This window comes from Amphibalanus amphitrite, unplaced genomic scaffold (genome assembly GCF_019059575.1).
Source record: "Amphibalanus amphitrite isolate SeventyFive unplaced genomic scaffold, NRLGWU_Aamphi_draft 000265F_arrow, whole genome shotgun sequence".
Lineage (NCBI taxonomy): Eukaryota > Metazoa > Arthropoda > Thecostraca > Balanomorpha > Balanidae > Amphibalanus > Amphibalanus amphitrite.
The window spans coordinates 623934-645109 of record NW_024881760.1 but is presented as its reverse complement, the minus strand read 5'-3'; the positions used below and the strand labels follow the sequence as shown (position 1 = coordinate 645109).

Genomic DNA, 21176 nt, shown 5'->3' with positions numbered 1-21176 from the left:
CGCGCATCGCTGACGAGCTGACCCCCTCCCCTAGTCCCACGTCGACCTCGCTGACGGCATTCGGTCCGAGCGGTCCGAACGACCCACGACCGTTGGGTTCAGTCAGCTGCTGCTGGTATCGGCTCGCTGGCGTGCTGTATAGTGTATAGGTGTCCATGCTTTACTATGACCCCTTCTCCGTTGGCGGTCTCTGTCCGATTGTGCGGATGCAACTGTTAGATTTACAGCCACGACAGCGGATTCTGCTATTGTCGGACCCGCCACTGTAGAGTCTGCTTCTAGCGGGGCTGATGCTGATGCTTCAGCTACTGTTTCTGTCTCGTCTCACCTTCGCCGATTGACGTGCGTGGCTGTGGCTGCGTGCGAGTCTGCGGCTGGGTCGGGTGCGAGTCTCTGCTGGCCGCGGCCTGCGTCCGTCGCTTCCCGGGTGAGCTGGCGGCGCTGGCCCGTCGGTGTCGGCGGGGAACGACTCCATCCGTCCACATCAACCGTCCGACCCAGCCGGCTGAGGGACACCGCCGCCGCCACAATTTAGGACACTCTCGCCGGACTCGGGCCACGATCAGCCGAGATTGGTGGTGGCCGCACTCCTGAACGCTTTCGGGAAACTCGCCCCGTGGCTATTGGCCTGCAATGGCAGATTTCGGAAACATTGCTGTGAAAAATTATCGGTGCAATGGGTCGTGGACCGGAGTTTCCACTTTGCGTCGGAAATATAGTCGCTGATAGTGTGGCGGCTCGGATGACGCCGGGCGGCCATAGCGACCCAGTATTGTCTGGTCGGCTGAGACTCCGCCATGGGAATAGAGCCGCGTCCAGACGGGCGACCACCGTGCAAAAATAGAACTAATTACGGCGGGGTGCTGAAAATTAGCCAGGCGCCGGGATATTCCTGGGAACAGATGTGGAGTTATATCTATAAAGGTGCAATAAAACTTGGCGCTGGATTACAGTGAGACATTTATCATGTCCATTTTGAATAGCGCTTGCTAGAATGTTTCCATTTCTGTTGAAATTATTTTCGGGGTGAAGTAATCCATTCCCCTTATCTGGTCTTCCCTATATCCTAGAGCGCGGATGGCTGTTCTTGGAGTTAACGAGTTGCGCACGACTGTACCGTGAGCGTCCTCGACCGTCCTCGACTGTCTTCACCGCCACTACTGCGGGTGACTACAGCTGGTTGAGACCAGCCGACCTGTGACGGATGAGCTGCCGTCCCGGATGGATGGCCCGAACGGATTGACGATCTTTGTGCTGTCGAGATCCAGACGTTGTTTGTGTTGATGCATTGTGCTGGTGATTTCAGTGGAGCAGGGTCATGCTTTCAAGAGCTGCTGAGGTTGATAGCATCTTATGACGCAAAACTTTGGATGCTAACATGTGCCATCGGTCATTCTAGCGTTATCAAGGAAAATATTTCAGCGCTTAGCATGGATGATGTACTTCGGACATTCATTCCGCTTCTTGCCACGCTTTGTTTCTCTACAGCGAAGAAAGGCTGGTCTGTTACGATTTCTAGATGTTTTCATCAAGCTGTCTTTTTCATCCGGCAGCCGACGGGCGAGTTGTTTGCTGGGTCATCAGAAGCCATTCCTGTGGTCAGCGTTTGGCGTCATCTTCATTCCCAGCGGTCCCTTTGGATCTGGAGCTGATTTGGCCGTAAGCCTGCCAGCTCAGACTCGCGATTTCAGGAGGAGAGAAGCCGGCCAACAGCTGCCTGGCATCAAAGGCCGCTGGTGCGTTAGTTATCCGACAGATGGGGCTCGATTGGACAACGGTAGCTGCGCTGTAGAGACGCCGGAGCTGGACGGACGGAATACACGAGTCTTGTTTTGTTTGAGTTCGTTTGCATCTTCGGCACACCGCTTGAAGCTGTTATGCCATTGACTATTCACTATTCAGTGTCTCTGTGGCAGATTTCTCGTGCCGGAGAGTTGGGTTAAATTTGGTAAGTCTCCAAAAGTTCACTCAATCGCTATCCGTCGAGCTGATCTTTTAACAACATTCGGTTTTCTATAAACAGGATCATCTGGATGTGATGGACTCAACTTGTCAAACTATCGAACCTGTAGACCTCTGGAACTTCGGCCTCTGGTATGCCGCTCTTGGTTTGAGGCCCTGTAAAACAAACATTTCTGTCGTGGGAATTTGACATTAGAACAAAGCGGATGCTATTAGTCCGCTTCATTAGTGCTTCCCTTGCATTAGGCAGGGCTTCTGTTGAATATTATTTTTTGTAAATAAAGTGGGAGTGATGACTATGGGAAGCGCTGCTATCCAAATGCCTGACAATTGTCTGGTCGTTACACATTATTAGGTGCTGGCTTTATTAATCGTCATATTCATTATATGGCTTTCATTCATTGAAGTTGGATGATGAGTTTGAAGCCAGATACCTTGTCCGTCTGCAGGCGCTGGGTAGTGGGTATCCGCTGACAAAAAATCGTAGCTCCTTTTATAAAAAGACCGTCCCAAATTCAACATTCATATGACTATGATCCATGTTATTCCCCAACCTATTGAGTATGACCTCTGTATCACTCTTTCGTCCCTCGCTCCGGCCCTTACGATCTCTGTGCTATTCCCTCCCCTCTCTCCCTCCTCCATTCCTCTGCCGCCAACGTCCACCGGTCGATCAGTGGCGGTGCGCGGCGTCAATCAGTGCCTACTACTGCCGACCGGCGGCTCGCAGCCCTCTCCACTCTCCATCGGACCGGCGCCGGTGCCGAAATACGTCTCCGAGCAGCTGCCCGGGGACCGTACCGGAGAAATACGGCCACCGGAGCCGGCTGTAACTCGGCCCGGCTCGGCGACCGTCGCGTATACCGACGGCTCGCGAGGCCCGCCGCGCCGGCGACGACGCGCACTTCCGATGGAGCGCAGCGCTGCGGCGGCCGCTGATGGGATTGGCCAGCCGGGAGCGCGGCGCGGTGACAGCCACTCGGCGCTGATTGGCTGTCGTGACACGGTGTCACCGAGGGACGACACTGTGTCACCGCGTCGGGAGGTGACGCCCGCCCGCCGCCGCCGCTGGCCCGGCGAGTAACGGGCTGGGCGGACTGAACGACTGCGGTGTCGTTTGCTCTGATTTTCTTCTTGTGGGTCAACTTAATTCGGTGGTAATTTGTGGCTCTTTCTAATAGGGATCCCGAAAGATAATTTGATGCCTTCTGACTTCTTTCGATTGATGTTGGCTTGAGTTGCCGTTCGGGACAGCCTGTCATGCGGTGCAGTATAACCTCAGGCGTTAACTGGCAGTGACATCTAGCGGCAGTAATGCAAACATGACCAACCAAAAGCTCGCTCTTATCTTTTGTCGCTCGTTTCGGTGGTGGATTCGTTGCCATTGCATTTTTTCTTCAATTTTACCAAATCGAACAAATGACCAAACATATTTCCGTCTCAAATTGGTATCGCAAATGCAGGCGTATCGATCTATTTGACAAAGTGTTTTGCGTACTGTTATGAAAAAGGGTTGCTTTCAGTTTTTTTTTTTTGTCTAGACATGCGAGTGCTCGGACGTTTCGTTATTTTTACGATGCTTTTTGCCTCGTGTTTATCTCCCGTGCCACTTTGCATACAGTTTTTACTGCTCTCGGTGGCACGTTGCGGTCCATATCTTTGCCGCGGAGCGGTGTGGCGCACATTGTTATTCCTCTATCACCATCACCTAGTCAGCATCACGGTGAGCTGGCGGCGGTGTGCGGCACCCCAGGGTCTGCTCAGCGGAATGGCTCGGTTAAGGGCAAAACAGGCTCCACCGCAGCCGCGGTGATATTGGTCCCGCGGGCGTAAATTCAATCTGAGGAATTTGTGTTTAGTCGTTGTGGATGACATCCGTCATTTATTTGCGGTTCGAACGCCCTTTGAGGGTGCTCGGCGTGGCCTCGGTTTCAGAGGCGGACAATGCTGCGGGCGGGGGCGGCAGTGGGAGCGGGGGCGCGTCTGTTGTTCTCCGGCCGCGCTGCCAGTCGAGAGGTCTGAAAGGAGCCCGAGTCGAGGACCGCTCCACCAGCGGGCCGGCCGAGCCGCGTCCGCTGAAAAGCCGAACAAGAGCTTCATTGGCAGCGTCAGTTAGAGCTGCGGGTGCCGCCAGGTATCGCAGAGTGGGAGTGAAGAGCCCTCCCGCAGATGGCGGTGGCGATATGCATCTGCGTGGGATGGAGAAATGCGTTTGTAGTATTTCTGTCAACTGAGGAAGATATGATAAGGAAATTGTACGTTGTTTTATGTTAATTCAAGTGTTTTGGTGCGCGATTCGAGTAGCTTTCGGGAATAATGAATTATTTGCGGTAACGGTTACAACCAAACCACAACCAAACTCATTGGGAGAAAGCATCACTTGACAGTGGGTCATGCTAAATTCTTCCCAATTCAATCACTAATCACAACTGACTGTGAGCTTCATCCTACTTTTGTTGCACACTACGAACAGTGCGTCCCGTCCCGTCCCCTCCCAGCACGCACCAGTGTTCTTCCCTGCCAGCAGTGATCTCCCTCTGGGACCTCTGCTCTGCACGGCTCCTCTTACCTGACCTACCTGACTCGCACCTGACCCCGGCTCGTGCCACCGTGTCCAGCCAGCCTCCAACCTTGGGTGGCCGGCGCAGGGTCGGCCCGCCCGCCCGCTGGAATATTCATGGCGGCCGCTGTCCGGTATTCATGAACTGCACGCGGCGCTCGCCGGGGCGGTCTGACCGAGCAGTGGTCATCGCTGGCGAGCCGCGGCACGCGGAACGGCCGCGGGAGAGACAGAGGGGGGACTGCCGGTCCTGCAGTCATGGTCCGCCGGACCGCCGGTCCTGCGGTCATGGTGGAGAGAGCCCGGCGCGGTGCAGTGAAACAGCAGCGCTGGGCTGTGAGAGGAACGGACGCAGGGAATAAATTGCAGACTTGGCAGCTGTTCGGTTTAGCTGCTTAGTGCCAACTAGCACATTTGGCTTTTGCTGAGTGGCCCCCTGAACCTGCCTGCTGCCTGAGTACGTTTTGGAGCTCAAGATAAATGCAGCTTGCATTGGCCTTTGATTTGGTTCGCGGAATAGCTGTGCTGGCCAGACCACTTGGGCCTAATTGTTAAAGCTTCACTCGAACTGACATACTGCATGTATTCAAATATCAAAGGTAATTACTACGAACTATTATAATAAGCACATCATCCGAACACAATCCTGCGTTCCTGTCGCTCTTATCCGGAGATACTCATGCACCCTATACCCCTATACTACTGTCGCCTTAATTGGGACACGCGCCTGCACCTGTAGTCCTTACTCTCACCTTTGTTTGGACACGCACTTTACATACACCTCCTCTCAGCACATCTCGACTGCTTTGGTCTCGCTTTGTTCTGCCTCTGATCCATCCAACTCCAGCGCTACGAGAAGCTCTATCCCTAGAACGCCTAGGGGGGGGGGGGTTGTATCACCCCCCCCCCTGAGGTTTTTTCGAAGTGCACGCTAAACGTCTTGTCGTAGCGGGCTGAAATTTTCAATACCCTCTGGGGCAACCTTTGCGCATCTTTTGCCGAAAAAAAATTGATCGGGTCATGTCAGGTCACGGAGTTATGACGTCATAAGAGGTACAGCCTCCGGCCGACAGTTACCAAACGTGTGCGCCGAATCCCTAGGTTTTCTGCCGGTGATACCCACATTGTTTGATGGATCATGATGAAACTTCCCATGCATGTTGGGGCAAGCATTGGCTATCGTGTGGTGCAAGAAAATTGACCGGGTCAGGTCAGGTCACGGAGCTATGACGTCACAAGAGGAACAGCGTCCGGTACTATTTTTGAAAAGCGCCCGAACCACTATTTTGCTAATTCTTGTCACCTCAATGGGAATATGCAGCAATATTAGCTTCTATAGGGAGCAAATGGACCTCCCAAATCCAAAAATACAATCAGATTTCAAAAATTTAAATTTTGATTTTTCGAATTTCTGCCGCCGACTGTGACCTTGCCGACTTCCGGCGCTCCCAACGCGCCATTTTTAGAGCTAGGGAAACGAAATACATACCAAACGATAGAGAATTGATCAAGGAACACGATAGTGAAGGTTTCAAGTCGATATCTCCCACCGTTTTGCCGCAATCGCCGCGGAAAGTTGAAAAAGTTTGATTTTTTCGGAAAATTTGACCTTTGACCGGTCATAAGTAGGTCAAATGTTGACCTACGACCAAAAAATATACCACCAATCGCGAGATCTCGTTGAGAGCAATCCGTTGGTTTTTTCCGCTAAGCTCTACGACCTTCCGTTTCGAAACGCCAGGGGGGGTCGTAACAACCCCCCCTGGTCGTTCGTGTTATGAGAAATGGCCTGGTCGTGCGAGGGCTATTGTATTCCTGTGAGTCTGACATTTGCTCGAATCTTTCTTCCTGTGGTCTACACCTTTCATCCTGAGCTCCTTTCTTTGTGGGGGGAAGCTTTAATAGAATGGGAAATTTATCATTATATTGCGTATTTTTCTCGTCCATGTGTGATGTTTAGGTGATTGAAGGTGTAAGGTGCTGGTTATTTGATTTGTGATTTGTTAGTAGTCCACGCCTATGCCTATTAACTTCAGTTATTGATTGACTGTTTTCAAGTGGTAAATGTGTAACAAATGAGGTATGGCTGTCTAGATTATGTCTCGTTAGTGTGTTAACCCGTGACATGTATCGTCTGTGACCTGTGCGTTTCAACAGCTTGTGGCTGACAGTCTGGTGTCCCATGGCCAGTTTCAGAGTCGTATCCACAGGTTACCGGTCCGTTTGCAGTGGCGCCGACCGTCCTCTCAACCACAAGCCCCCTGTGTGACGAGTGTTTACCACCAGATCCCACCCAGCTGACTTGGCCCACGCTCTGGCAGCGGCTTGTGCTGTATATGGGACTTGTCCAGGGCTGTGGGGATTAATTACGTGGCGCGGCGGTGCTACTAGCCTCCATTAGTGTGTGTTTGTGCTGTGTGTTCCGCGGTGGTGGGCCCCTACCCCAGTCGGACCCGTGCTCAGGCGGCGGCCCAGCGGGCGAGGCGGCAGCTGTGTGTCAGTGTCCGCGCAACCCGGAGACCCGCAGAGGCCGCCGGCGCGCTGCCTGGCTGTGTGCGTGCTCCCCCGCGACCCCTCGATGTGGCTAACCCTGCGCCAGTCTTGCCGACCGGAGCTGCACACCGTTTGCCAGCGGCGCTTGTTTTGGCTAGAGCTTAGCGCCGACGGTGCTGGTATCGGTGTGGACGCGCTGCGCCTGTCGCGGGAGAGCCCCGTCTCGCCGCCGCCCGCTGGCCGTCTCTCTGTCTGTATGTCTGTCTGCGTGTTCGGGAGTGTTGGGAGGACGCCGGCCGGCTCTCGCTGGGCCGAGTCTGCGCGTGCACGTCGCCTCACTGACACTGTTGGCGCTGATCCGACCCCGATGACCTGACCTGGCCGGGGCGGGTCCCGGTGTACACTGACACCGAGCACAGTGTCTGCGTGTGTTGGTGTGTGTGTGTCTGGGTGGTGCCACACGGCGCCAGCCTCAGCTAATTCCGGTCCCCGTTCTCCCGCCTAGACGGACCGACCGTAGTGGCCATAAATTTGATGATCCGTAGCATTGCTCGCATTGACGATGTCACGATGGTAAGTGCCCTCGGATCGTGCTCTCTAGCGCTAGCGTTCGGCATGGAATGATCCGCACCTGCCGCACTCGCGGCCGCCGCTGCCGGCCGGCCGGCGCGCTGGTGGCAGTGGACGCTGCCGCCGCCGTCGGCCGGCCGGCGCGGCACTCCAGGTGGCATGCGGCCCTCCGTCCGGCCGGCGCGCTGCTGGTTACTACTATGGACGTCAAACCCCTTGAGACCCCACTTTTTTGCGATAATTTTTAAATGCGTCAACTCTCGTTGACAATATTCTGGCAATGTGTGTTTCAGAACCTGCCGAAACTTTTATTACTAAGGTATTTTGACGCCAAACGATTATGAAAGGTACTTCTCATTCACTCGTTATGTTAAATTTCACGGAACGAATCTGCTGTTTGGGTAGAGGCTACGCGCTCATGGGGCGGAGCCACGTAATGACGTCAGCGCTAAGCTCCGCCCTACCCCTCCGGCGCTCCTTGCCCGGCGACCGGTCACTCGTCTCTCGCTCCATTCAGGCTTGATGATGGGCGGTAGCTGGTAGCGGTAGCGGGCGCTGGTAGATGGCATTTAGAGCAGATGGCGCTGGTGGCGAGGCTCGAGTGTGGCCGAGCGCAAGCCTCTGCCCGGGCCTGAATTGACCTTAGCATTACGAGTGAATGAGAAGTACCTTCCATAATCGTTTGGCGTCAAAATACCTTAGTAATAAAAGTTTCGGCAGGTTCTGAAACACACATTGCCAGAATATTGTCAAGGAATGTTAACGCATTTAAAAATTATCGCAAAAAAGTGGGGTCTCAAGGGGTTTGACGTCCATAGTAGCTCTGAGCTCCCCACCCGCCGCCTGCCGCCCGCGCTGCCCGCCCACCGCCCACCGCCCGCCCCGTCGGCCCGTCGTCCAGCATCTGTACATACGCAGCAGTCAGTGAACAGTGGGGCGGGATAGTGCCGCCGGAGCCGCCCACTGACCTACCGCCGTGTCTGTTTGCGCCAGTGGACCAACCCACACATGTGTCCGTGAACCTCCTCATCAGGTCGATCAGTAAAATAGATGACTACAGCATGGTGAGTTTGGTGTAGGCCGGCGGTCGGCGGCCGGCCGGCGGCGGGCGCTGCTCGACCTGCCGGCTGGCCGCCGCTGCTCGGCGCTGTGGCATGCGCATGCGGCCAGCGCACCAGCGCGCCGGTCTCTCTGTTGTTTTAGTGGCGCTGCTGCTTGATTGACCGGGGAAATAGGATTTGCATCGACGCGCGCGGCGTGGGAGCCGCCGCCGGCCGAGACAGCTGGCGGCGCCGGCGGCGATTGGCCCGCTGGGACCGGAATCGGTCGATGCCTCTTCCACTTCTGTCCATTCGTCATCGCCGATGTGGGTCACCTTCATTTCTTCTCTACCGCTGTCGCTCTCTTCCTCCCTGTACTCTCTCTTTTCTGTCTCTTTCCTTTATGTTTCTTGTTCCGTTTTTCTCCCCTCCGGGTCTGTCTCGTCGCCACCGTTCCGTTTCTGGGCACCCCTGTTGTGTTTCACCTGTGTTTCGCCGTTTCGTTGGTGTTCGGCTGCTGTCGTCGCCTGGTTGTGATATCGGCCGCTACCAATGACGCTCCGCTGGCCAGAATATTCGTTGCTGATGTCCATAGCGGACTCAGCCGGTCCCAGCGGGTCAGGGCGGGGTGCAGCCAATCTTAGTAGGTCAGAGTGGCTACAGCTAATCCCAGCGGGTCTGGTTGGGATGCAACCGGTGAAATAAAAAATTCTTGCTAACCTAGTGCGCAAACTTAGTGCTAGTGCTAACCTAGTTCCATTTTCGGGGATGATGGGGAACTGGGACAGTCGGCGGCGCTGCTTCCCAGAAGCACATCGGCAGTCATCAATCAGTGGCGGGCGTCCGGGCTCGTTTTGCTCCTCGAAGTCCCGCCGGGAGAGTGATGGTGCGGTCCGACGGCTGCGGTCCGCGGCTGGCGTCAGTCCGGTTCGACAGTGACCGCCGCCGACAGTCGGGCCGCCCGGAGCGGCGGCAGGCGGCCGTCCGTCAGACGGCGCGGCGCCTCGGCCGCCGCTGTCCCGCTCCCCAGGGCACGGGCGCAGCGCGCACCGCCGCGCCGACATCGTAAACAGCGCCGGCCGGCAACGCAAGCCGGACGCGAGGCGACGCTCCCGCGACGGCACTCATCGACCTCAGCCGTCTCCCGGGCGGCGTCTGAGGCGGGCGACGGTGGCGCGCGCTGTTTACTGCTGCCGCCAGTTATTAAATGAACACTGGCCCCGGTGGCGGACGCGCCGGCCGGCCGCCAGCGGCGCGAGCGAGCCCCAGCTGACGGCCGGATTATACCGCGCGCCCAGGGAGCAGATAGCGCCCGCCCAGACCGAGACCCGAATAAAGCCCTGTTTTCGTCTTACCGAGTGAATAAGAGATGGCCGGGAGAGACGCACTTGGTTTTAGCGCGGAAAGGATTCAGGGGAAATGGGTCAGTGGCCGCACGACACGTAGGAATCGGGGTAGAATTTACAGCCGGCGAATACCATCGTGTCTCACCATTGGCCTGCAGAGTTTCTCTAACACATCGGTCGGTCGAGACAGTCGGACAGTTCTCAGCCCTGTAACCGATGGTGGCCTGCAGTGTGGGCCTTGAGAAAAGCGTAATTCTTTTTTCCACCCAAAGGAAGGCGCTATACGGAGAATATCCCATTGCGTCATTGAAAAGTGACTTACACCTCTCATCGGCCAGCTGGCTGCGTGGTATAGCGGTGAGCACACTCGCCTCGTGATCTAATAACTAGGGTTCGATCCCCGCCGCCGGCCGAACTTTTTGGCGCGTTGTAGGTTAGGTTGTAGGTTTGTAGGTTGTAGGTTTGTAGGTTTGTAGGTTGTAGGTCTGTAGGTTAGGTTGTAGGTTAGGTTGTAGGTTGTAGGTTTGTAGGTTGTAGGTTAGGTCAGGTGAGGTTAGGTTATGTTTGTTTTTGTTTGGTTTGTTTACCAAGAAGCATCTTCGGGTATAGCGCCTTCCTTTGGTTGGAAAAAAGAAACACGCTTGAGAAAACCGGCAGAGATGGGTTACCAAGTCTGAAATACCTGTAGGCTGCGAGGTGACCACCGACCCCATCATCCCCTCCCCCCCCCCCGACGCGACGGAGCAGAGCTCGACTTTCAGTGTCGAGCCGGTGCTCCCGGAAAGAAGCCCGAGCCATCAACACTTAACCCTTTGCTCTCAATCTCGTGAACAAACCGATACCCGCGGCTTTTCCGGTGTTCCAGAGTGGGAACTTGTGTGCACGTGACCACTTGGGTGCAAAGCTGTGCATGAGAAAAAAGAATGACGTGCATGTGTCATTGGACATGTGGAGGCTGTTGCTCGTATAATGCGTGTCGATGGGCATTGGAGCACGTTGGAATGTATACTGACCTCTATATTGGTTCTCTTTTGACATTGCTTATTTCACTCTATGTAGATATCACATGCTTGTAACGCGATATCGCTTCGAACATTTCTGCTTCTTTTATAGGAACGAACGTATCAATAATAACAACTAGATTTATTGACAGTCATGCTAACTGCCATTTGCTGTTTCGTCTAACTAATCAATATAAGCTGCATTTTTCAATCAGTAAATGCTCATTTCATTTATCACTTGGGCAAGAACATCTCACAGTGTCATTGCTATTGCAGGTAGAACACAGTTGAACTTCGCCAAATGTCAAGTGTAAAATATCGCTGACAGCTCGACCATTCATTCCCCGTCGTCACTTGGAGCAAAGTGAAACTCAGCTACGAAGAAAATGAATTACTTATTTGTATGATAATCGAAAAAAAACTTATTCCAATTATCCCTCGCCCTGGCAGGGGAGGGGGGGTCGATGCGACCCCCCCCCCTAAGGTTTTTCGAAGATAGCGTAAAAACTTTGGCACAGCCTATGGGGCAACCTTTTTACATATGACCTGAAAATTTCAGGTCCGGGTGACCTTGGGTCAGGTCACCAGGTCAGAAAAACCGGTACAAGGTCATGGTCAAATTTCAATTTTCTTTTTGCACCTGTCCAACTCACAGTTTTGCACTGATTTCCTTCAAACTTTCAGGATGTGCTAAGTTCACCGAGTTGTATAACATATAGTTCGGGTTTTTTGAGGTCACTGACCTGAGGTCAGTTAGAGGTCATTACGTCGTAATGTTAAGCCTATGGGAAAATACTAAATTCGGAAAATACTGGAGATATCCGCTTCGTTCTATCACTTTTGTGCTTTGAAACCACAGTACTTAACAGCAGGTCACTTGGTGCTTCTTTGTGTGGTGTACTTATCCATGGGTCAGGTCAAATGAGGTCAACTGAGGTCAAATGACGTTTTTGCCAATAACTTGGCACATAATGCTGCTAGAGCTTAAAAAATGGTATCATTGTGTTCCTGGTGATCAGCCGAATCGAATGATATGCGATATGATGCAATTTGGTTAACTTTAACTTAATTTATTAATTTAAGTTTACTTAAAATTTAAGAAAAACTTTAAGTACACTTAAGCAAGCTAAAAAGTATATCATTCGACGCGCCTTGACGTGCTGAGTTCACTGGTGCTTTTTTTTGCTCTATCTTAATTAGATCAAAAGTTATAAGCGAAAAACTTTTGACCTGTTTTTAGCGAAATTTTTACATTTATACCCCCAAAAACCCCCCTAAATATTGACCTAGAGCAACCAAATTTGCACAGGGGCGAGAACTCCAGGGGGCCCACCTACCTACCAAATGTGGTGTTTCTAGGTGCCATAGGAGCCAATCGCGAGGGGGGGTCGCATCGACCCCCCCCCCCTGCCAGGCCGTGTTATGAAAAATGCCCTGCCAGGGCGAGGGTTATGCTATCACTTTCGATATAAGTTGAACGGTGAAGAGTTTGGCCATACCGATCTCGCTCCACTCGCCTCCTGGCACTTACATGCCGTGCGTGCCTGTGTCACTCCCCACAGTGAAAACCTAGCCCTCCGCTCACCTCCGTTCCACCGTTACAGGAGTACAGCGTACAGCTGCTGTTCCGAGAGAAGTGGAACGACGAACGGCTCAAGTTCGACGACATGGGAGGTGAGTGGCTGAATATGGCCTGTCTTCCGTGCCCCTGACACTGGTCACCGGTCGGGATGCCTGTCTTAGTCTGCTGGTGTGATGGTCTACCATGGTTTGCTGGTCTGGTGGCCTAATGGTCTGTTGGTCTGATGGCGGTCGGCGTTTTGCCGCCGCCGTGTTCGGTCGCTCCGGATGGCGCAAACACTGTGGTTGAGCGACGAATTGCTATCGACTGCGGTCGACCTGCGTCCAGCGTCAGCACAGGTTCCGGGAGGGACAGGTGACGCTGACTGATGGTGGTCTACCACGGGCCCGTCAATGTCACCCTCAACCAACGTCAACCTCACCGCCACCAACACCCCGGCACTGCCAAAACCACCAATTACACAATACAGCACAGGCCAGTGGCATGTCAGGGTCTTACTCTATTGGCATTGGAGACTTCTGCTGAATGCTGATGGAATGCATTTGCTAGACCAATGGAAGACCAATCTAAATTATCATTGAACTCAGGCAAAAGGAGACTAGGAACATTGTTTGAGCAAGACGAAATTACTTGTGATTATATGTCTACCGGATACTTGTTATAAGTTGTATTCCTTTTTAGATTATTAATCTGATGATTATTGCACATTTATTTGATTGGGGTTGTTCTGTACAAAACTGTTTTGCTTAGAGCTTTGCCCCTGACTCGAACGTCGATAAGAGTTCCTAGTTTTCCATCCCCTGATATGTGTGATGTTCGAACACCACCGCGATGGGGTCTGACGCCGCCTCTGGGTCTCCCTCCCCAGGTCGAGTCAACTACCTAACACTGACCGACCCGCGCCGAATCTGGATGCCCGACCTGTTCTTCAAGAACGAGAAGACAGGCCACCTGCACGAGATCACCATGCCCAACATGTATATCCGGATATTCGCCGACGGGGGTGTGCTCTACAGTGTCAGGTAGGTCGGGCCAGGTGGTCTATCGGTGGAAACAACGGTTCTTGTGCTTCAGGTTAAGGGGCGTAATATCCACGCGTGTTGTATGAATAAGCATGAGGCATCGTTGAGAGTCTTGCAAGCTGCGGAGATATTACTCCGCCAAGACGTCGCCAAGTACCTCTTTTAGTCGCCATAGGAAAACCTCTATTCAGGCAATGTTTGACTCTTCATATGCTCGCACCTCGAGTACCCTTACTAAGTAGTTAGAGGTCCGAACGCTGGTCACAATCATGGTTTTCCAAATAGGTGCCATAATTTTGAGGTCATGGCTCTCCGGATGGTGGCGGCTGTATTATAGTCACAGTTAAATGGCACGCGCTGCCTTTATCGCACCGCCTCGGCATAACGGCTGGCTGTTTGTGGCAGCGGCCATCTTTGTGACCCTGTCGACTGTCGAGCGATCGGACCGCGCGCCGCGCTGTAACACTCCCTCGTCAGGGTAACGGTCACCCGGCGCGGCGGACACCGCGAGACGCGTGTGCCCCGGGCGGCTGGTACAATACGGACAGCGGATGAGGTGACGCCAACGATATGAGACTCATAAATAATCCGGGCATTGTTTCGACGCCTTTAGTTCCCGTCGGCCCCCCATTGGCGTTTGTCATCCGAGTTGGAATGGGAGCATCCATCTGGGCCTACAATGGGATGGCGTCTATTCAGGGCGGCCGGTCTCGTATCGAGGCATCGCCGGCTAAATGATGTGATTTGCTTGTAGCATCGCACGCCCTACTCATGACCAACGAGCCTATGCATGCATTTGACTCGGGGCTCAAATCGGATATGGGTGGCATGCAAAGGAAATTTCCGTCGGGTGTCGTCATCAGAAGCGATGTATGCGGAACTGATCGCGTTCTCGCTCCCTGGGCGCCGTCCGGGGCTGTAAGGCGCGATGTGGAACCGGACATGCTCTCTCAGTTTTCTGAAAACACACAGACGTTCTTTGCTGTTACACACGACTCTCCGCCAGACAGAGTGCCGACAATTCCGGCGAATCACGCGAGTGCGACAGGTCACGGGGACCTTCGCGTGATGCTCCGAGGTTCGTTTGTGATTGAGGGCCCTCCAAGCCAAGACTTAGCCCTTCTGCGGCGCGAAGTCGATTCCTAAGAAAGATGATAGTGATTTAATTGAAGTGATAATAAGGGATCGGGCATGGCTCACGTTGATGGTTGCTATCCACCAAAGGTGCTATTTTATTGCTCACCTGCCCACTTATCATCACATCGTGATATTTAAACCAACCTATCACGGACTTGTAATGCTCATAGACAACCGTTCAAAGAGTGTGGTATAAGTCACGCAATACACAGCTTCCGCCGTCGGTATGTTTTGAGATCTTGTTTTGTGAACCAAAACTTCGCAAAGAAAAGTCTCCAATAGCGGTACCCATTGCCGTCTTCGAATGAGCTCACTTGTTGAATTGATCTGGTTCGGTTATCAGCGTTAGTGGGTAAATGAATGCGTTATCTCCCCAGACGATTTAGCCTAGTGCCATGTTACGCAACTATCGGAAACCTTCACAAGCGAGTAGTTTGGTGAACTGCTCATTACGTAACTTTATGGTTCTCTGGCAGGGTCACAGATAGCAGAATCCGCTAATAGATTGGCGCCTTTGGAGGCCGTGCAGCTATAGTTTGGCCGGCTAACTTTGTGCGGTAACGGCGCGCTGAGTTTCCATTGTGCCGCGTTCCTCTCCATTGGTCACATTGTCCGCGGGGCTTGCTGCTGAGTTCGGAACGCTCCCTTTATTGAGTAGCTGCTGCGATTGTCAGCTTATCCCGCGACTGACGCACTTCCTGTTTGTGCCAGTGAATTGGAGTATTCCTGTTGAACGGGCCAATAATAAATATAAAGACTTTATGCATTTGATGTGTATTATCGTGCTCCAAGCTATTCTGAAGGCTAAAGGATTGTTCGGTGACCTCATTACATGTCATTTATCGAAACACGTCAGTAGAATTTGTATGTATTGCGCTTTTAATTACATCATACACACATAATCATTTTCATCTTCTAAATGTCATTTACGTATTGCCGCAAGTTTTCACTACTGAGCGACAAACATCGACTTGAGGAATATCTATTTTTGTAATTGATAGAGAACCAGGAACGATCGTGGAACTAATAAATAACTCTGCGAGTTCCGTGTGCGGCGTCGGCCGCCTCTCGCCGCCGCACGGTAGGCGATCGGGCCGGTCTAGCCTCGCGAAACCTCAAAGACACTTTTTTCCGAAAATTGGAAAACAACGCATACTAGTCGACAGAAAATTCATCAAAGATTACGATTAGTGCATTTGCATGGCTCAGGAGACATTTTTTCGTAGACAAAAGTATCGTTAAAGACAGCGTTCCGTAACACTTCATAGTGAGGATAATCACAGCCGATTTTTACGCTCTTTGAATATTTTGCGGAACGATGAAATTGCTAGGTGCTGAGCATCCATTTTGCATGGAAAGTGAAATTTAGATGTTTAGAGATTCCGCCATAGAAAGCAATTAGACAAAATCAGTTCAAAATGTCTTATAATTAGTTTAACTTTTTATATTTTTTTCTACCACTGAACATTACGTTCACTGAATTAACCAAGCCCAGCAAAAAAAGTTTTACGAGGATGAACTGAAAATAATGCTGTATCGCATGCACTAAGACACTATCTATTAGGGGAGCCAGTGAAAATTTGCAGCCACTTGCAGCCCTGGCATCCAGACACTTTTTTCTTCTAAGGGTTGGCCGTGGCTTGGTGCACTTGAGCACAAGTGGTAAATGCCCCAAAGGGTGTTTTCGCGATAGCTCAAAACACCCAGGCAATAGAGAGCTGCAACTTGGCATACCTGACCTTTGATGCACGCTGGATCTTGTGACACCAACCGCACTTTCAAGTCAGGTCAGGTCACTGACCTATGACGTCATAAATGAACCTCTGCACGATCCTCAGATGTCGCAGCCTTTCAACGCTCTCAGTGCCAGAGTAACTTTCACAGGGAGGTGAGATTTGCAGGACTTATTGTCCTTTAGAGGTCTTACAACTTTTATATCTCAGATTTTTCCTAAATGTCACATAAAGTCAGGTTGGTCACGTGACCTCACCTATAAGTCAATGGAGAAATATGAAAACTGTTATTTTGGCGCCAGGAATGATATTCAATTGCCTCAAGTACATGGAATCGTTACTTCATGCACTCCTTGCAAGATCTGATGCTGCATTTTTTCATTGTTGACCTTGCATGACGTCATTTATGACGTCACTAGGGTCATACGAGTTTTTCGTCAATAACTCCCGATCAAATTGAGCTAGAGAGTCGACAAGGTCACCAATGGACTCCAGAAGACCTGCCGAATCGAATGATATGCGATATGACCTCCTTTGACCAACTTCGTGATTTGAAGACCTCTGACCTGACCTTGACTCGAGGTCAACACCTTACAGTGGCCTCACCTGAACAAAAAGTATACCATTCGACGCGCCTGAGCAAGGTTAACACGACGATGTCAAAATCGTGGTTCTGCGGCCATTTTTTGCGAAGTTATTTACCAAAAACCAAACCCGCTGCTTGGGTCACGTTATGAAATGGGGCCTTGCCGGGCGAGATTTACACTGTTTCATGATATGTATAAATTGGTAGGGCATAATCGTTTGAATAAAAAGTTGGTTTGGAAGCAATTTTCTACGGAGGTACACACCATTTCAATGTCCTACCCAGCTCATATCGTCATAAATTTCGACCTACCCTCAAAAGTATTCATGCGTTATTCGAGCGGCAATAAGGCAAATTGCAAGCTCGCCACAGAGCACAAATCCTAAAAGAGATAGTCCTTATTTGAAACATATGCTCATTGGATATTCAAGAAGGTTGCTCCTAAATTTTGTGGTCCTAGCTTCAAAAACATGGAAGTTATGAATGTCGATAGGTTTCACGAGGCTACACCGGCCGGATCGCCCACTGTGCGCCGGTCGGCGGCCGCTGTTCCGGGAGTGCCGATCGGCGCCTGTCAACGGGCACTGATTGGTGCCTCTGATCAGCGACGAGTTGGGGGCAACTTCTCCGGCGTCAGCGGCCGGGGAGTTCGCCGAAAGGGGCCGTGACCTGATGCCGAGCGCAGGCGAGAGCCGGCGGACCGGTCAGGACAGACGCTCCTCGAGGCGGTGGACGGAGTCCGCTCTCCTGTTCTGCCGTCCATCCGCTGTTTTAAATCTACTCTCACTGCTCACTGGATGCATAGCTCATTACGTAGCGCATATAGTAGCTGCATAACTCATAGAAGTCATGTTTACACTTATTTGACGTTTTTTTTGGGGGGCGGGGGGACGGCGGATATTCTGTCACTGATACTCGGTCCGAAATGAAAGAGCCTGATGACATGTCCGACCACAGCGGTAGATGGTTGACTTGAATCTATGTACTCGTAATTCGGAGCAAATGTTTTTGGCCGTCCCTTGGTAAAAATAAAACAATATTTCCAAAAGAAGAACATAATTTTGGCAGAGACCAAGATCGTTTGTTGTGCCGCTGACTTCATCCTGAAATATAGTGATCAATGCGAACTGCAGGCATCTAAATTTAAGGCTAAGCTTATTTGCCAAGGAATGATGCTGTATGTCGTTCCGTCGCTTCAGTTCTGCTGGTTACCCTCTTTTTCAGCCTGGTTTCAAAAGCTTGAAAAGGGAGTCGGCTACTGAATATTTTTAATCCGTAATGTCGTTTCTGATTGCCGGATCCCATCTCAGCGCGTTCGATAAGTTATTTTCCGCTTCCCCTTCGAGCTGCCAGCAAACATAGAAACAATTAGCTATGCTATTCGTTACCAATCTCAGCGCAAACCTCCCAACCAAGTCCCTCCAGGAAAACACTGTAGCTGTACAAAAAGGGGCTATTGGTATATTCAGCCCAAATGAACACGACACAAACATACTAGCAAGTATACATGTCTCAACCAAGACTGCCCTGCCAACGGGCCGCCACCCCTCCCCCCGCGCGGCGCAATGGTGTCCCCACCCAAACTAGAAACCCTGTCGTGTGTGTCCTCCCCCGGAAAAAGTCCTAACTAGAAAAAAACCGGGGGACCTAGTTGGGGAAAAAACCACATTTTGTGGAAAAACCCATCTTTATTTAAGAGTGTGGTGCGTGTAAAAAAAAAAAAGCCCCAAAAATGGTGGTGGGTGGGTGGGAAACGCAAAAACATTTCAGAGCGAGAACACTGCTGACTTGCGTCAGACCGGGCGGCTTGGAACAGAGTGACCGCGCAAATGCACTCAAACCCCGCGCCGTCACCGTCACGTGACACGAGTCGCTCCACCAATCAGAGGAGGCCGCCGCCTTAGCGGCCTTGCCGCCCGGGGGCGCAGGCGGCCGCCCGCCTGCCGCCGAACGCTGCTCGCCGAGGCCGGCCCGGCTCCGGGGCCGCCCCAGAGAAGACGCTCGTAGTGTCGCGGAAAAACCGGTTATATCTTGTCATATATAACCGGGCGTATTTTCCGCTTCCCCTTCGAGCTGCCAGCAAACATAGAAACAATTAGCTATGCTATTCGTTACCAATCTCAGCGCAAACCTCCCAACCAAGTCCCTCCAGGAAAACACTGTAGCTGTACAAAAAGGGGCTATTGGTATATTCAGCCCAAATGAACACGACACAAACATACTAGCAAGTATACATGTCTCAACCAAGACTGCCCTGCCAACGGGCCGCCACCCCTCCCCCCGCGCGGCGCAATGGTGTCCCCACCCATTCAATACATCCACCCAGACACCAATGCGCCAAAATAAAACACCCCCTTCCCGAGACCAGCAGACCGAATGGGGGATACAAATTAACACAAAAAGACCTATAGTCGCCGCCAGTGTCGAGACCAGTGGCGGAACCCCTCAAATACGTGCTTGGTTGAAGGTAGGTAATTATTTCCTCAACCTGGCCCGAAGCTTACCAGAAACGCCACGATCCCCTAAAACCTGCCAACATGAATGTGAGCGATACAGCGGTCACCAATGAAGAACAATATTACGGCATTTATACCGAAGCCCTTGCAGCAGGACTAACAACCAGTAGCATTAGCCAATACTGCGATTATAGCCTCCACCAACTAAAGGCCCTCGATATACCCGCCGAAAAAACAACCATCCATGAGTTCTGAGGCATCTGACAACAGAAGCTGTATTTTCCTTGACCTTGAACCTATGCACAATGCACATGCCTATCAGCGCGACCATGAATTTTCCCAGAACTTTGGAAGGGGTTATAGAACAGTATCAACGAAGGTCGTTGACAGCCGCCCAGCAAAAAAGGGGAGGGCTCTCGGCCCGCTCCAGGAATCAGCGCTCTAAGCCGCCGTAAGGACACCCGCGCTACCGGGCTCCTAGCGGCAGCCACCTACGGGTAGACTAGCGAGCCGCCCCGCGGCCGTTGTAGAAGGTGGAAGAAGGGAGCATCCCGAGCAGCACCAGGGGCCGTGAGAAACGGCTTCCCCGGGCAGACTAGCGAGCTGCTTTTTTCTTTTATTATTGCTGATGTTAATTATTATTGTTATTATTGTTATTATTGTTATTATTATTGTCATTATTATTGTTATTATTGTCATTATTATTGTTATTATTGTTATTATTTTAGCGCCGTCCCCCCAAAAAAGCATGGTAACCCAATGGTTGTTAGGCAACTGACAACAGAGGCCACAGCTACCGTTACGTGTACCTTAATCCCTGTGATATGCGTGGCAATGATAACGACCATGAATGTTACCTAAAACTTTGCAAAGGTTAAAACAGTGACCACGAAACTATAGGTAATCAGGTCATAGATAGCCGACCAGCAAAAGGGGAGAGCTCTCAACGCCCGCCGGCATCCACATTCAAAGCCGCCGGAATGACGCCTGCGCTACCGGCGTCCTGGCGGCAGCCACCAACGAGCAGACGAGCAAGCCGCCCCGAGGCCGTTGTAGAAAAACACATCCCCGGCAAACTAGAGAGCTGCCCAGAGGCCGTTGAAGAAGGGGACTACCACGGGCAGACTTGCGACTAGCGAGCTACACCCGAGGCTGTTGTAGGAGGGGACGCCCGCGGGCAGACTATCGAGCTGCCCAGAGGCTGTTGTAGAAGGGGGCACCCCCGGGTAGACTAGCGAACTGCCCAGAGGCTGTTGCAGAAAAACACATCCCCGGCAAACTAGAGAGCTGCCCAGAGGCCGTTGAAGAGGGGACTACCACGGGCAGACTTGCGACTAGCGAGCTACTCCAGAGGCTGTTGTAGGAGGGGACGCCCGCGGGCAGACTATCGAGCTGCCCAGAGGCTGTTGTAGAAGGGGGCACCCCGGGCAGACTAGCGAGCTGCCCCGATGCCGTTGTGAAGGACACCCCCAGGCAGACTAGCGAGCTGTCCCGGGGTCGTAGAAGGGGACACCCCCGGGCAGACTAGCGAGCTGCCCCGGGGTCGTTGTAGAAGGGGACACCCCCGGGCAGACTAGCGAGCTGCTCCGATGCCTTTGTAGAAGGGGACACCCCCGGGCAGACTAGCGAGCTGCCCCGAGGCCGTTGTAGAAGGGGCGCCCCCGGGCAGACTAACGAGCTGCCCCGAG

The 21176-nt window shown here is 52.3% G+C and overlaps 1 protein-coding gene across 4 annotated transcripts in view; it reads left to right on the top strand.

The window, feature by feature from the left end:
- Nucleotides 1-21176, top strand: part of LOC122386881 (glutamate-gated chloride channel-like) — a 98089-nt gene that overhangs the window by 12711 nt on the left and 64202 nt on the right. The window contains exons 4-7 of one of the 4 annotated variants that reach the window (XM_043376581.1): nucleotides 7521-7588; nucleotides 8579-8649; nucleotides 12577-12646; nucleotides 13423-13576. In XM_043376581.1, the coding sequence (XP_043232516.1) occupies nucleotides 8647-8649; nucleotides 12577-12646; nucleotides 13423-13576 (227 nt within the window). In that variant the 5' untranslated portion in view covers nucleotides 7521-7588; nucleotides 8579-8646. The remainder of the gene's footprint in view (nucleotides 1-7520; nucleotides 7589-8578; nucleotides 8650-12576; nucleotides 12647-13422; nucleotides 13577-21176) is intronic. The other 3 variants (XM_043376578.1, XM_043376580.1, XM_043376582.1) reach the window with 3 other exon arrangements.